The sequence below is a fragment of the Neofelis nebulosa genome, chromosome 12 (genome assembly GCF_028018385.1).
Source record: "Neofelis nebulosa isolate mNeoNeb1 chromosome 12, mNeoNeb1.pri, whole genome shotgun sequence".
Classification (NCBI taxonomy): domain Eukaryota; kingdom Metazoa; phylum Chordata; class Mammalia; order Carnivora; family Felidae; genus Neofelis; species Neofelis nebulosa.
Window position 1 is genome coordinate 94,448,236 of NC_080793.1, and position 14,337 is coordinate 94,462,572.

Genomic DNA, 14,337 nt, shown 5'->3' on the forward strand with positions numbered 1-14,337 from the left:
AAGTGGGAGGGGTAAAAGCGGCTGGGCCTGGCAGCAGGCTCAGGGTCAGGACTCGAGGACACAGTGGCCCCGGGAGGTAACGCCCGGCCCCTCAGGGCCCCTGCGCACCCGCCTGGCTTCCGACGCCTGGGAGCGGCCCGCGTCTTGCCGGGCGCCCTGGGAAACAGCGGCCGACTGAGCCAAGGCCTGGGGGAGCCAACGCGCTCTGGCCGCCCGCAGCGGCCCGCCCTGGCACGGGGCGCCACCCCAGACCAGAGGACCTGTCTCCCGCCTGGGAACACGGAGGCTGCGCCAACAGGGCGGGGGCTGCACCAAGCGGCCCTCTGCTGCCCCCACCGCCCCCCACCTCCTGAGCGTGCGGGTCGGCCCCAGGGGCGTGGGGCGCCCGAGAACCCCCACTCCCTGGCAGCGGCGCGCTCGCCTTCCTGGCGCGCCCAGCAGTTTGCGAAGTGGCCCGGGGAAGGATGGTTCTTGGCTTCATTTCGTGGATTAAAAGTGTCCAAGACGTGGGCAGAGCCGGACGTGGCCCGCCCCCGCCCGCGCGGCGAGAGGGAGGGTCCTCGGGGTCCCGCGGGCCCGCCCCGGCTGGGCGGAGGGGCGGAGTCCTGAGGCGGAGTCTGGGGGCGGAGGGGCGGAGCCCGGGGGCGGAGTCCGGGGCGGGCCGGGGGCGGGCCGAGGGCGGGAGCGCAGCGGGGTCCCCGGGGCCCAGGCGCGGGCCGCGCTCAGGCCCCGAGCGAGGCGGCTCTGGCTGCCGCACCATGGAATCGGGCACCGAGGAGTTCGAGCTCAACGGCGACCTGCGCCCGGGCTCGCCCGGCTCCCCGGACGCCCCGGTAAGCCCCGCCCCGCCCGCGCCGCTGTGCGATCTTGGCCGGCGCCCGCCCTCTCTGGGCCCCGCGCCCGCTGCTCCCCGGGCACCGGGGGTCGCCGGCCGGCTGCGCGCCCGCTTCCGCACTGCGGGGTGCCGGGGTCTCTGCTCCCCGTGCGCGCCCCCCCCCCCCCCCCGCCGTCGGGTCCGACGTGCGGTCCGGGGGCTAGGGCCACGCCGCCGGGGTCGCCGGGCGGGCCGGCAGGTGCGTACGCCGAGCCGCGCGGCGGGGTGGCCTGGGCGCCACCTTCCCCCGCCTCCCGTGCCGGCCTCTAACTTCGGCCCCCGCATCCCCTCCCGCTCGTGCGCGCCCGGACGCGCAGGATCCCAGCCTCCGGGCCCGGGGCCAGAAGCGGGCAGACGGTTACGTCACCCGCTGTGTTTGCCGCCACCGCACTATCCAGTGCGTGCCCCGATGGGGAACTTGAGGCCGCTGTGGCTCCGCTCCTGTCTCCACCGCGGCCTCTGCAAAACATGCACTCCTGGCCTCGGACGGCCGTGGGCATGGGACAGGCGCTGGCAGGGGTCCCGACTTCCACTTTACAAGTGGTGGCTCCCCCGCTGCCCCTGGGTCCTGTGGGGGGCGGGGGGTGGGGCTGTCCGTGCCCTGTTCCCTGGGCCCAGAGCTTCTCCAGCACCTCTGTTTGTGATGCAGTCCTGGGCATGGCTCTCTGGTGACTTGTTGACTTTGAACATTCTTTCACTTTCTGACCCCCTGGCGATGGGGGCAGGGATGGCCGGTCTCCCAGCCATGTGAACCGGGCTGGGGCAGCGCGGCTCAGCTGTGGGGAATAGGCCGGGTTGGGGGTGGGGGAGGACATTGGGGTGAGTGCGACCCCGATGGCAGGGCAGGCCCACTGTGTGCTGGTGACCCCACTAATCCTCTCCATTCTCTCCATCCTTGTCTGTTCTTGACAGAGGCTTTCTGGGGCCCAGCCTCTGTGCTGACCCTTCAGGAAAGCCTGACTGCCCTAGGGTGGCACAGGATGTTTGTCCCTGGGTTGGTGGTGAGGAAACTGAGGACCGAGAAGGTCCTTGAGTGGCCTGCCCTGGCATGGAAGCACTTCAGAGCTGTGGGTGTGCATACTCGGGGAGGCTGCCTCACCTCTCAGGGCCTCCTGTGCACCGTCTGGAAAGGGAGAAATAATCCGACCCCCCCCACACACACACACACACACCCCAGTTGGAAAGGAGGGATCCTGCTCACCTCCCAACCTGTGGCTGCGCCTTCCAGTCCAGCCTCTCTCTGCTCCCCTCAGCTTTGGCAGGCAGGGTCCTGTGAATCCCAGGCCCAGGGAGGTCAGGTGGGAGATGCCTCCCCCATCATCACTGAGCCGCTACGTCAGTGCTGAGACCAGCCCAGGCGGAGAAACCAAGGCCAGAGCCTGGAGCCCTGCTGTGTGGGTGGGGGACAGGGGGGTCAGGAGGGCTCCTGCACAGGGGGCTGCTGGTGCTGCGTGCTGCAGGACCCGACTGTGGTGCGGCATGGCCGTCTGCCGTGTGGGAAAGGACATCCCAAGCAGAGAGAACAGCAAGGGAAAGGCCCAAGCAAGTCTGGGGAGAACGTATGTGACAGGAGGTCAGGCCCTTCCATGGCCCCCGAGAGCCAGTGTGGGTGTGGGTGTGGGTGTGGGTGTGGGTGTCTCCTGGAAGGATCTGCGGCCCAGACCCACGTAGCGCCACTCCCCAGCCTCTGCCTCGCCCTCCCACCTTCAGGACCCGCCTTGTTGTGTTTGCGGGACGTTACTCTGTCTCGGTTTCCCCTCTGTGATGTTGGATGGTAGCAATGTCTTTCGTCAGAGGTCGTGGTGAGGACCACATGGGCTTGTGTGTGTGCTGGGCACAGTGTCCACGTTCCTGCCCGCTGCTGGTGATGACTCCAGGGAGGCACCTTTCCCCGTGGCAGGACCCCTGTGGACAGGCACAGCCTTTCCTTCACAGCACCTGCTCAAATCTGAGCCTCCGGCACCTGTGTGAGGAGGTCTCACTGGCGAGAGGGGCGACCCCTGGGGTCTTTGGATGCGCCCAGTGGAACAGGAGTCCCGGATGGCAGAGCGGGTGGGCTAGGTTGGTCCTGTGTCCCCAGCACAGCCCTGGCGGCGGGCAGTGCTGACTGGGAGGCCCAGGCCGAAAGCCTCTGTCAGCCTCAGGACACCCGCTGGGGGCTGGAGTGTCCTCTAATGGGAAGTGGGGCAGGGTCACTCACTTCCCAGGGTGGCCGGGCTCAGGGAAGAGCCCTCCGTGCAACCGCTGAGCAGATGGACCCCGCAGGTGCTCCTCACCCCGTGCCTGTGCCCCCACGGCCCTCACGGAGGCCAGGCTGCCCGGGGCCCCTGCCGAAGAGAGCTGGTGTCTCTCTCACCTGCGGCTGGTGGCAGGACGAGTAGCAAACCTGAATGTTGTGTGAAAATGGCCCTTGGCTGTGTCATGCCCGGGGTGCGTCTTGGCTTGGGGGCAGCTGCATTGGACCTTGTGGTGGCCATCGGGGCCACAGCCAACGGAGGACACAGCAGGGGGGGAGCAGGGGGGTGGGGCGTGGCTCCGGGGGCTGCATCTGGGCTCTCTCCCTCACTTCTGCTTTCCCGGAAAGATCCTGAGGCTGGCAGGGTCTTGGCCAAGTTCTAAAAGGCCTCGGGGTCACTGCCGGCCAGTGCTGAGCCCACAGGAAGCAGGTCTGCCCAGCCCATGGCCCAGCTGCTGTGGGAAACCGCGCCCCCCCCCCCCACCGAGACTTCCTGTGGGGACACTGACAGGGACACTGACGTGGAGCGAGACACCTCTCAGTGCTGGCCTTGTGGCCTCCGTGCCAGGCATGAGCGATGGCACATGGCCAGATGGGTGGGTCAGATGAGGGACACCCCAGGTCTTGCCAGACCCACCTTTGTTCTCAGGTCCCTCCCCAGAGGGAAGGACTCCAGAGCCCCGTTCCCATCGCCACCTACTGTGCCCAAGCAGAGGAGCTGTGGTGGGCCAGGCCTCTGGGTCCTGCTCAGGGCACACGGCCATTTCCTGGGCTTGTCCTTTCTCTTGTTGTTCGGATCTATTGGTCCAAATCCGTGCAGCTCATTTAGGAGGCCATCTGCCCTGGCTGGCTGGGCTCCAACAGACCAAAGGGCCTCTGCACCCCTCATTCAGTCTGATCGCCCATTTTGCAGATGAGGAAACTGAGGCACAGAACCCTGGTGTGGGATTCAGGGGTCGTGGGGAGAGGTGCCAGCGGGAGTCCTACCCTAGCTCCTCACAGAGCAGCCGATGGACACCATGGATTTGGTGGGGGCCTTGGTCTCTTCCGAAAACAGGAAGGTGGGTTCTGGGCAGGGGCTCCCGTTCCACACTTCCACACAGCAGTCAGGGCGGGCAGGATGGGCGGCGGTCAGCAACCCAGTCCCCTGGCTCCTCCCAGGCCTGGCCTCAACTCCCCGGGGAGCTGGAGGCTGGGGGGGGGGGGGGGCACACTGTCTCCTCTACCCAAGCCTGGGCTGGACTGGAGTGTATCCGTGAAGCTACGGCCGAAGCAGGCACTTGGGCGCTGCAGATCTGGGCTCACATCCGTCCCAATTCCCTCCCTGTCCGGGCTGAGGACAGCACTGTGGCCCTGGGCTAGCTGCGAACGCCCCCAGGCCCTCTGTCCACAGAAGGCGGGCCTCCCTCCTGGGTTCTGGCTCCCAACCCACAAGGCTCCTTCCTGGATTTTAGGGGGAGAACTCCAGAGCTCACCTGCCGCTTCGCCCGGCTCCCGATACCACCGTTGAGGTTTGGGGGAAGTCCTCCTGGCCCTGGGGACACATTAACCAGGGTGTTTGTTCCCTGCGCTACTCAGGTCACGGGCAGAGGTCTGTGTGGGAGGTTCCCAGCGTGGCTCCCGGCAGCCAGGCTGGCAGTTCAGACCAAGGGTTCCGGCGGCCTTCCCACCCTGCCCCACTAGACTGTGCCCGGGACAGCGGACTCTCTGGGGCAGACAGGCCAGGTTGGAGGGTTGATGCTCCCTGTTCACTAGAGGGGAGCTTCCCAGAGTGCAGCCCGGGGCACACAGATGGGGAGACTGAGGCCAGCTGCAGGGAGCACGTTGTCGAGGCCACACAGCCAGGCTGTGGTGAGCGGGGCTTGACTGGCCTCCTGGCTGGCGCCCCTTATCCCTGCACGGGTTGAACAGGAAGCAGATGGCCGCGTGGGCAGGAAGTGCCCTGCACCAGGAGGGGCGTGCTTGCCACTCGGGGCTCTGAGGCAGTGGCCAGATCCATCAGAACCTTAGGATGCCTGCTCCTGGCCCTGTCAGACACACGGGCCCAGAGGGGGGTTGCACACACAGACAGTGAGGCCCAGAGGGGGTCGCACACGGAGACTGAGGCCCAGAGGGTGCTGGCTGTCCTAAGGTCACACCACTGGAGCCATGGGGGTGGGGGTTGCGGAACAGTGGCCGAGTGAGTGCACAGCTCCACCTCGCTGGCCCTGATCCCAGCCCCCTCTGCAGGCCCGAGGGGAACACGGGTCAAAGCGCAGCCCTCCCTTGGTCTCTGCTTTGGATAAAGTGCTTCCTGCGCTAGCCTCAGTTTACCCACAGTGAGTGTGAGGATGGGGCAGGGGCACCCAGGACAGGGGAGAGTGGGGACACAGGGTCCCCATGCTGGGGGCACTGACGTGTCATTCTGTATTTGAGTGTGTGTGCGGCTGTAAAGGACTCGAACGGTTGTGGAAGGCTCAGAATAAAAGGGAATTCTTCCTCCAGCCCAGAGGCCAGCACAGTCAGCCTGGCTGTGCATGTGTGCGTGTGCCTGTTTATAGGTTAATATGTGCATGTGCCCACATGCGTGTGCACCGAGCATGTGTGCGTATTTGCTCACGTGTGTCTGCTTGTGCGTGTTTATACGTGCATGCATGTTTACGTGTTTATATACGTGTACACATACACGTGCTTATGGGTGTGTGCTCTTGGGCATATATGTACCTGGCCACCCTGCCCCCAGCAGGTGGGAGCCCCTCCAAAGGTCTGCGCCCAGCTCTTTTCTCCAGGACTGGAGACCGGGACAGCACTGTGGTGGCCTTGAGGGAAGGTGCTTTGGCACTTGTGGTTTGTGACAGGAGCACATTCCCGCCACAGGCGAGGGACGCCCGCCCCTCGCAGCAGCGCACACGTGATGAGGCGTGGCCAGCCCAGCCGCCCGCTGTGGGCACACAGGCCCTTAGGCAGTGGGCTGGGGCGTGTGCGGCCTGGGGGTGGCCCCCCCACAGCTGTGGGCACAGCTGGAGGCTCGCGTGAAGAGGCCAAGCCGGGACCCCGGTGGGGCTGCTGTGTGTGGAGCACCGCAGTCAGCAGTGCAGGGTCGAGGCGGGGCTGGGTTGAGGGCCCAGTGCTTGGATCTGGAATTTTAAACCTAGTGCCTCTGCTACTTAGCCTCCGGGGCTGAATGAGGGCGGGGCTGCCCGACTGCCGCTGTTCCACACGCCCATTCTCCCTTCCTCCTGGTACACTAGTCTAGATGAGATTAAGTTTAGTAAGTAAGACACAGGGCAAAAACGACCCCTGCCCCACCCCCACCCCCGTAGTTCAGCCTTTTGCAGCGTCAAGTTTCCAGCCGCAGAAGGTACAGGGGGCAGAGGATGCTGCTTTTGCCCCTCCCCTGCAGCCTGCCTCCAGCCTGCATCTCCCCTGTGCCCCAAGGAGGCGCGGTGCAGGGCCTGGTGGCTCAGGGCCGAGGGGTGCGGGTGCGTCCTGGGGGGCTGGGGAGGGGCCAGCCAGGGGCAGCTGTGCCCAGGAGAGAGGGGCTTCCTGGAGGTGGTGACCGCTGGGCGGGGCACGGAGGGCTCCAGGAGTGGCCTGAGGCCCAGCGATGTTCTCGGGCAGAGGCACCTCCTGGACAGAAGGCGTCACAAGCCTCATCACAGATCACGGTAATGAATGAAAGGGCAAGAGGAGGCTTCTGGGGGCCGCCAGGGTGTCCTGGGTGTGCACTTAACTCCTGAGGCTCCAAGTTGTCTACGTTAATTGTGTACGGCTTTTTGTATGTCACACCTCGATAAAGTGGTTTAAAATTGTTTTTAAAAATAAAAATTGGGGCGCCTGGGTGGCGCAGTCGGTTAAGCGTCCGACTTCAGCCAGGTCACGATCTCGCGGTCCGTGAGTTCGAGCCCCGCGTCAGGCTCTGGGCTGACGGCTCGGAGCCTGGAGCCTGTTTCCGATTCTGTGTCTCCCTCTCTCTGCCCCTCCCCCGTTCATGCTCTGTCTCTCTCTGTCCCAAAAATAAATTAAAAATGTTGAAAAAATAAAAATTAAAAAAAAATAAAAATTAGGGGGGCGTCTGGGTGGTTCAGTCAGTTAAGCGTCCAACTTGGGCTCAGGTCATGATCTCATGGTTCCTGAGTTCAAGCCCTGTGTTGGGTTCTGTGCCAACAGCTCAGAGCCTGGAGCCCGCTTCGGATTCTGTGTCTCCCTCTCTCTCTGCCCCTCCCCTGCTCGTGCTCTGTCTCTGTCTCTTTCTCTCTCAAAAACAAACATTAAAAAAATTAAAAATAATGATAATAAAAATTCGGGGCGCCTGGGTGGCTCAGTTGGTTGGGCACCTGACGCTTTGCTTTTAGCTCGGGTCATGATCTCACGGTTCAGAATTCTAGCCGCAGGTCGGAATCTTCGCTGACAGTACAGAGCCTGCTTGGGATTCTCTCTCTCCCTCTCTTTCTGCCTCTCCCCCACTCATGTTCGCCCCCCTCCCGCTCTGTCTCTCCCAAAATAAATAAACTTAAAAAAAAATACAATAAAAGTAAATACATAAAAATTAAAAGAGCAGCTCAGTTTGACTCTACCCCGCTTTGGTAGGTGGCTGGGGGAGCGAGCAGGGTTCTGGTGCCTACACTTCACTTCCTGCCCTGGCCCCCCCGGCCCCACCGGGCCGGAGGAGGGCAGGCGGGGGCCCCGGTGGGGTTGTGCCAGGCAGGGGGCCAGAGGCTCCACCCGGGGCCAGACCAGCACATGTGCCGAGGCTGCAGCTTGGTCTCCTAGAGGACTTGATTCGGGAAGAGGGGGGGGTTGTCATATAGGGGCTGCACAGCCCTGTCCGGACTCTGATCTGTCAAGGAGCCCTTCCCTCTGGGGCCCTGGGCCTCACCTGCAGGCCCCACAGAGCCCCACCCCCTGCCCAGTGGTGGGGAGGGCACAGGCGGTGGGGGGCAGCACAGGCCGGGTGGGGGGGTGGCACAGGCTGACCAACCCCTCCCCGCAGCCATCCCGCTGGGGCAGGAACCGGCCCATTAACGTGAACCATTACGCCAACAAGAAGAGTGCGGCGGAGAGCATGCTGGACATCGCGCTGCTGATGGCCAACGCGTCCCAGCTGAAGGCCGTCATCGAGCAGGGCCCCGGCTTCGCCTTCTTCGTGCCCCTGGTGGTCCTCATCTCCATCTCCCTCGTGCTGCAGATCGGCGTGGGCGTGCTGCTCATCTTCCTCGGTGTGAGCCTGGGCTGGGGCCCCGGCGGGGGAGGGCCCCGGGGCAGCCCCCACTCAGCCATGCGGTCAGGAGGTGGCCCCCCGTCTCCGTCCCTCCACCCACCCGAGCGAGGCTGCGGGAGAACGTGGTCTACGGGGACTAGCTGGTGGTCCTTCCGCCAGGGGGAGGGTCAGGGCTCACCTCCACGGCTGGCTGTGTGACCTCGGGCAGGTACCTGACCCCCGCGGGCCTCAGTTGCCTCATCCATGAAGTGGGGGTAAGGGCAGGGCTTTGGGCCCACGTGACAGTCACTGGGCCACTGCCCGCAGTGCTCAGAAAGGCGCCTGCCTGGGTGCGTTCAGCGCCAGCGCGTTGTGCCCTCAAATCCACACCTGGGCCTCGGGCCGTCTCTTCTGCTCCCAGACGGACACCTCTGAGCTTCCGTTCTTGGAGAAGGGGCTGTGGGGCTGAGGCCGCAGCCTGGAAAGCAGTCCGAGCGTGGCGGCAGGCCCCAGGTGCCGCAGGCCCCAGTGCAGCGTCGGCTCCCTTCCGCCCACAGTCAGGCACGACCTCAACAACCCCGCGAAGCATGCCAAGCTGGACTTCCTCAACAACCTGGCCACCGGCCTAGTCTTCATCATTGTCGTGGTCAACATCTTCATCACTGCCTTTGGCGTCCAGAAGCCCGTGATGGACGCAGCACCCCGGCAGTAGGGGTTCAGGTGAGCCAGGGAGGGACCCGCCTGCTGCCGTCCACCTGCCGGCCCCCGGGCGGGCCCGTCTCCGCCGCGAGGCCGCCCGGGCACCCGGTGACCCACGAGCAGACCGTCGTGACCCGCGTCGGTCCTGTGGGGCGCCGCCGGCCGTGTGCACCGTCCCCGGGCTCATCCCCTGTCCTTCCTCGGAGGTGAGCACCCACCCAGGGTTGCCCTACCCAGGAGCAGGAGCTGCTGTGGGCGGGGGACCCTGGTTCCATGCTCAGCAAAGAAGCCCCTGCACTCTTCGGGGCCTGAGGGGCTGCCTCAAGGGCGAATGCGGGTCAGCAGGCCCAGCGTGTGTCATGTGTGCTGCACGTGGGGCCCTGGCCGGGGCCGCACACCACAGGTACGTGCGGCCTCGGGCCCAGCGGTTGCTCGTCAGGCCCGCCCCAGAGAAGGGGTGGGCACTGCTGACAGACAGCCACCAGTCCGGCACCGCGGCCGAGTGGACAGCGGGCTGCCTGAACACTGCCTGTATGTCGGGCGCATGAAAGAAAACTTCCAGGGGGGCCAGGCGGAGGTTGAGGTGGGACCCGGGACAGGGCCCACACGTGTCCATTTCCCACTGGCCAGCCATGGGAGTCCCAGCTCACTGCCTGCCTGCTGGCCCTGCTTTGTTGTTAAGTCCATCTCCCCCAGAATCCTCTGGATGCCAGCCTGCTCTCTTGCTCATGGCGTGATGACCAGGCCGTTTATTAATCGTAATTAAACACGGTCCTGGCCCTCCCTGAGCATCAGCCCAGAGAGGGTCACACGGGTCTGCTCTCTGAGGCCCCCCTTTAAGCTCTGACAGTGACCCAGGAGGGGAAACTGAGGCTTGCCCAAGGCAGAATTGGGCCCTTCCGGCTCTGGAGTTGTAGTGGCTCCAAAGCTCATGGGCTGGATGCCAGACACGCTGCCAACAGGGGATGAACAGAATGGAGCTAGAGGCCCCTCCAGACAGGGTGGACCTCACACCCCTCCTCTCCCTGCTCGGCAGATGCCCCCAGATCGCACCTGGCCACAGCCACCCAGGTCCCAGGAGCCGCTTCACCCTTGAGGCCCACGTCCCTGTGAGAGGCCCTTCCCGAAACTGGAAGAGCCCGGGCGGGCCCGCTAGACCGTGTCCTGGGACGAGCCGCCAGGGGTTAGGCCCCTGCAGGCCAGCGCAGGGCCCCCAGAGTCGGGCCCAGGAGGCCGAACTGGGGAAGGGCCGTGGCTGGCGTGGACACACAGCGGCCCAAGGATGGGGATGAGAGGCCCGGTCGGCGTTGGCCTCAGGACGTTTCCAGAGGGACAAGGAGACCCCCACCCTCTGCCAGCACAACAAGCATCTGGCCTCGAGCCCCCCATGCTGATGACCTGTGGCGTCTGTGCTTCCTGACCCGGGACTCTGGACCTCAAGCGCCCTGGGCCACGGGCCCTGCCCATGCCTTCCACCAGCAGTGACGGGGCAGAGCCCCCACTTTTATAAGCACCAGTGACCAATAAAGCTAATGCACCTCCTCCCCTGTCTTGGGCCCTGCAGTCGTGTCTGTGCGCTGGGCTCTTGTCTACGCTGCAGACCTGCCCGTGTGCTATGTTCTCATCTACACCGCCCATGGGTCTGTGTGCTGTGTTCTCGTCTACACTGCTGCCAGGCATCCCACAGACTCTTCACAGCAGAGCAGACCCTGCATACACACTCCCCTGCTCAGGCCTGGGCCTCCAGGTGCTCCCTCAGGCCCGTGGGGGCGGGGGCATGTGTAGGACCACTGGCTTGGGGGGCTGTGTCAGTGCCGCAGGAGGGACACTGGTCCCTCGTCCACTTCGGTGGCTTTGGGGTCAGAAGCCAAGACCTGGACCCTCTGAAGAGGTTGGAAGGACAGTGTGCAGGATGACCTTGGGTTGGAGGGACAGCCAGGTGTCACCATATGCCCTCAGGGCACTGGGCCCATGACCCCCTGGCCTCATGGAAAGTTCCAGTGCTCTCGGATTTCCTGCAGCCTCTCTGCACCTACAACCTGGCTCACTGCGGGGTGCCCAGTGCTGCTGGCCAATCAGGCCGAGGGGGCTGAGGGAAGGGGGTCTGGTGCTGGGCGGGCCGCGACCCACAGAGACCCCCGAAGCGCCAGTGTTGGCTCCAGGGCATCTGTCCTGAGGGTCCCCATGCTGGCTGGAGTCCCCTCTTCTCTCGGTCCACCCCTGCGAACTCCAGGGCCTGAGCCCTCGCGCTCTGCCCCCTCGTCCCCTTTCCCAACCCACACCGGCACCCCTTCATGTCCTTGGTGTGACAGGACCCTCGCCTGGTCCTCCAGGTGGGAAACTTTCCAGCACCAGGTCCCTCCCTAAAAATATTCAGGTGACTGTGGTCAGCTCGCACAAAGTGATCGATAAACAGAAGTGCTGGTGGGTAAGGTGGTCCAGTCCTGGGCTTTACTCAGGAAAAAGCATGAGGAAGTGGATGATTCGAGGTCGAGAAGGGCTGGTGGCCTCAGAGCTGGGGCCCTGGGGCAGCCCTCTGCTCCCATGAGCATGTCTGTGTCCTGATCCATGTGTGAGACAAAATCCATGAAGAAGCATGAGGGGCAGGTGGGCAGAGGGTGGACATGTGTTCGCAGAGGACCTGATGGGGCCCCGCCGGGCAGGGGCAGGCAGCCCTGGGGTCTGGTGGTGCCGAGGTCACAAACTTGGGAATGGCCCTGCGGGGGGGGGGGGGGGGGGGTGGGGGGGGTGGGGGAGGGGGGGCGGGTAGCTAGCTCACTCCTCCTGCTGCCGGGAGCCCGGCTCACCTGCGCTGACTGACGCGGCTTTTGCCGGAAGCAGCAGGAGGTCAGGCTCACGTCTGTGACCTGTCTACACAACCTGGCCCTCCTGCCAACCCACCCGGTGCACCCCCTCTGTCTCCCTTGCCCCTCTCCCCCGGCCATCTCCAGTGTCCCGGGATGTTCCCCTGGCCCAGTCCTGCCCTGCACAACGCCCCTGGGGTTGCCCAGAGTGGCCTGCGGCCTGCGGCCTGCGGCCTGCGGTGTGGACTAGCCAGTAGTCACGTGGGGTGGCACCATGCATGTGGCCAGCAGATGGCCTAGCCCCTCCCTGGGCCAGGACAGGAAGTCCGTCAGTGCACCACCAGAGGGGTGAACCCTAGATGACTGGACTGAGCCCCAGTCACCGAGCCGGGCTGGCCTCCAAAGGTGCTGGGGCACTGGGAACAGCAAGGGGTGGTGGGTGGGTCTGTGTGCCCTGGTCCCCCCAGCACCCCGTCCCCGGCACCCCACACCTACCCACCTGCCGGCTCCCAGGCTCGAGCCTCGACGGCCCCTCTGGCCCCCCGGCCCTCACTCCAGATGCGCTCCCATCTCAGGCCTCGGCATGTGGCCGCTCTCCAGGGTGGCGCTCACGTCCTGCAGGTCCTCCTGACCCTCTCCGCCAGTCACTGTCACAGAGGCTGCTCGGGTCTACTCCAACTTGGGCGCCACGGGCTGGCATCGCCATCCATAGTGTCCCCCCGGGCCCGCGTCTGAGCCCTGCCCACCCCGGCCGGGTCTGCCTCAAGTCCAGGGCGGCCCCCAGAGAGGGAGGGTCCTAAGGCCAGTCACCCTGAGGATCCGAGAGAGAGGCTTGAACTGGGGGAGGAGAAGGCCCCCCGTGTACGCCTTCCCTTCTGCTTGTTTCTGGGCCATGGGTCTGGCCTGGCTCTCCCAGCAGGTGCCACCACCTGTGGCCTGTGTCCTTGGCACCATGTCTGGCATACAGTTCGTGCCCAGTGAATGTCTGCTGCAGACCTCCTCCCTCACTGGTCCTGGTGAGCCAGGCGGGTCCAGTCACAAGTGAGTGAGGGGGCGGGGGTGGGGAGGAGATGAGCTTGTGGAGACCAAGGGCAGCCTTGGAGAGACACTGGGAAAGGTGGGAGGCAGGGGGGACCTGGAGGGGGGAGGGGCACGGCCCGTGGTGCAGGAGCGCGGGGCCGCGGGGGCCAGAGCAGCGTGTGCTCAGCCTGAGAGAGAGGTGATGGGTGGATGGACGAGGATGACAGGTTGGCAGGTGGTCGACAGAGGCTAGACGACAGGTGACAGATGGGTCATCCCTGGGCAGCGTCCCCTCGCGAGGAGGTAGCTCTGCCAGGCCCGCCCCTCCACCTCTCCCAGGAACATGTGTCCTCTGGGTCCGGTCACTCTGTTTTGATGGTTTTTCTCTTTCTCTCGAGCGTTTACTTCAGGAGACCCGTGTGGGGGCCGAGGAAGCTGCCCCGACCTGATCCCACCCAGACCCTCAGGGGGGAGACGGGGCTCCGGCCTCCCCTTCCGGGCGGCACAGGATTCAGGGTCCCGGCCGCCACCTGGCTACCGCCGAGGGACCCTCCCCCGTCCTTGTGACAGCGGGTTGTGGGGCCCAACCGGCCGGAGGCTGATCCGGGGGCCTGGTGGGGCCTGGGGTCGAGCCGAGGTCTGGGAGGACACGGGGTCAGCAGGACCCCTCAGCCCATCGCAGAACGCTGGCCCGAGCGGACTGGAAGTAACGCTCTGATCCCACAGCGTCAGCGCCTTCGCCCGGACACCTGCAGGGTCAACACCGCCCTCTCCCCGGAGGGAGCGCTGGGTTGTGCAAGATGCAGCCGCGTTTCCGGCTCCACAAACACCAGCCTGTGCCCTCGCCTGGCCCGTAACCACATCCGCCTGAAGCAGGGGGATCCGGGGCCAAACTCCCTCCACGAGGAGACCTCCTTCTTCACTAGCACCCTGCGTCACACCGTCCTTTCACGCCCTCACACTGTTCTCACACCTCTCCAACAGCCTCCATCACATGCCCTTTCACCACAACTCCCTTACACCCTCCCCCCACCCCCACCCCCCGCCTCAACATACCTCAACACTCTCCAGACACCTCCTCACATCCTCCTCACACCTCATTTCACTCTCCTCGACTATCCTCACACTCCTGTCGCTTCTCAAATCCTGGGAACGATCCTCTGCCCCCGGGCAGCCTGTCCCAGCCCCTGCACTCTTCTTGAGGTGGGAGCGGCACTCCAGTACGACCGACCATGGCTGGATCAGGACCTACTCTTGTCACTGAAGTATTTGGAAGGGCTTCCTAGATGAGGCAACGTCTTACGTCTTCAGGTTAAACCCAAGGGGGTTCTGGAAAGAGCGTTCCAGCTGTGGGCACAGCACGTGGAAGGTGTGACGCACGGGTCATGAGCGGTTCCGCTTGTAGATGTGTGGGGGTGGGCATACAGGGGCAAACAGTGAGGGCTTAGAGTGGCCAGGGCAGGGGGAGCGGGGGAATGCATGACGTGTGGGGCCTTCTGTGCCCTGATGGACTTCATCCATTCCA

General features: G+C 64.9%; 1 protein-coding gene across 2 annotated transcripts; it reads left to right on the forward strand.

The window, feature by feature from the left end:
• The first annotated feature begins 660 nt into the window (after positions 1-660).
• On the forward strand, positions 661-10,530 carry NINJ1 (ninjurin 1). Of its 2 annotated transcripts, XM_058695952.1 has the most exons (4): positions 669-833; positions 8,083-8,308; positions 8,847-9,009; positions 10,025-10,530. In XM_058695952.1, exons 1-3 carry the CDS (start codon positions 759-761, stop codon positions 8,999-9,001), a joined length of 456 nt encoding a protein of 151 aa, XP_058551935.1. In that variant the 5' UTR covers positions 669-758; the 3' UTR covers positions 9,002-9,009; positions 10,025-10,530. The 2 variants fall into 2 exon arrangements, with proteins under 2 accessions (XP_058551936.1, XP_058551935.1); XM_058695953.1 differs by lacking the exon at positions 10,025-10,530 and having other exon boundaries at positions 661-833; positions 8,083-8,310; positions 8,847-8,977.
• The last annotated feature ends 3,807 nt before the right edge of the window (positions 10,531-14,337 follow it).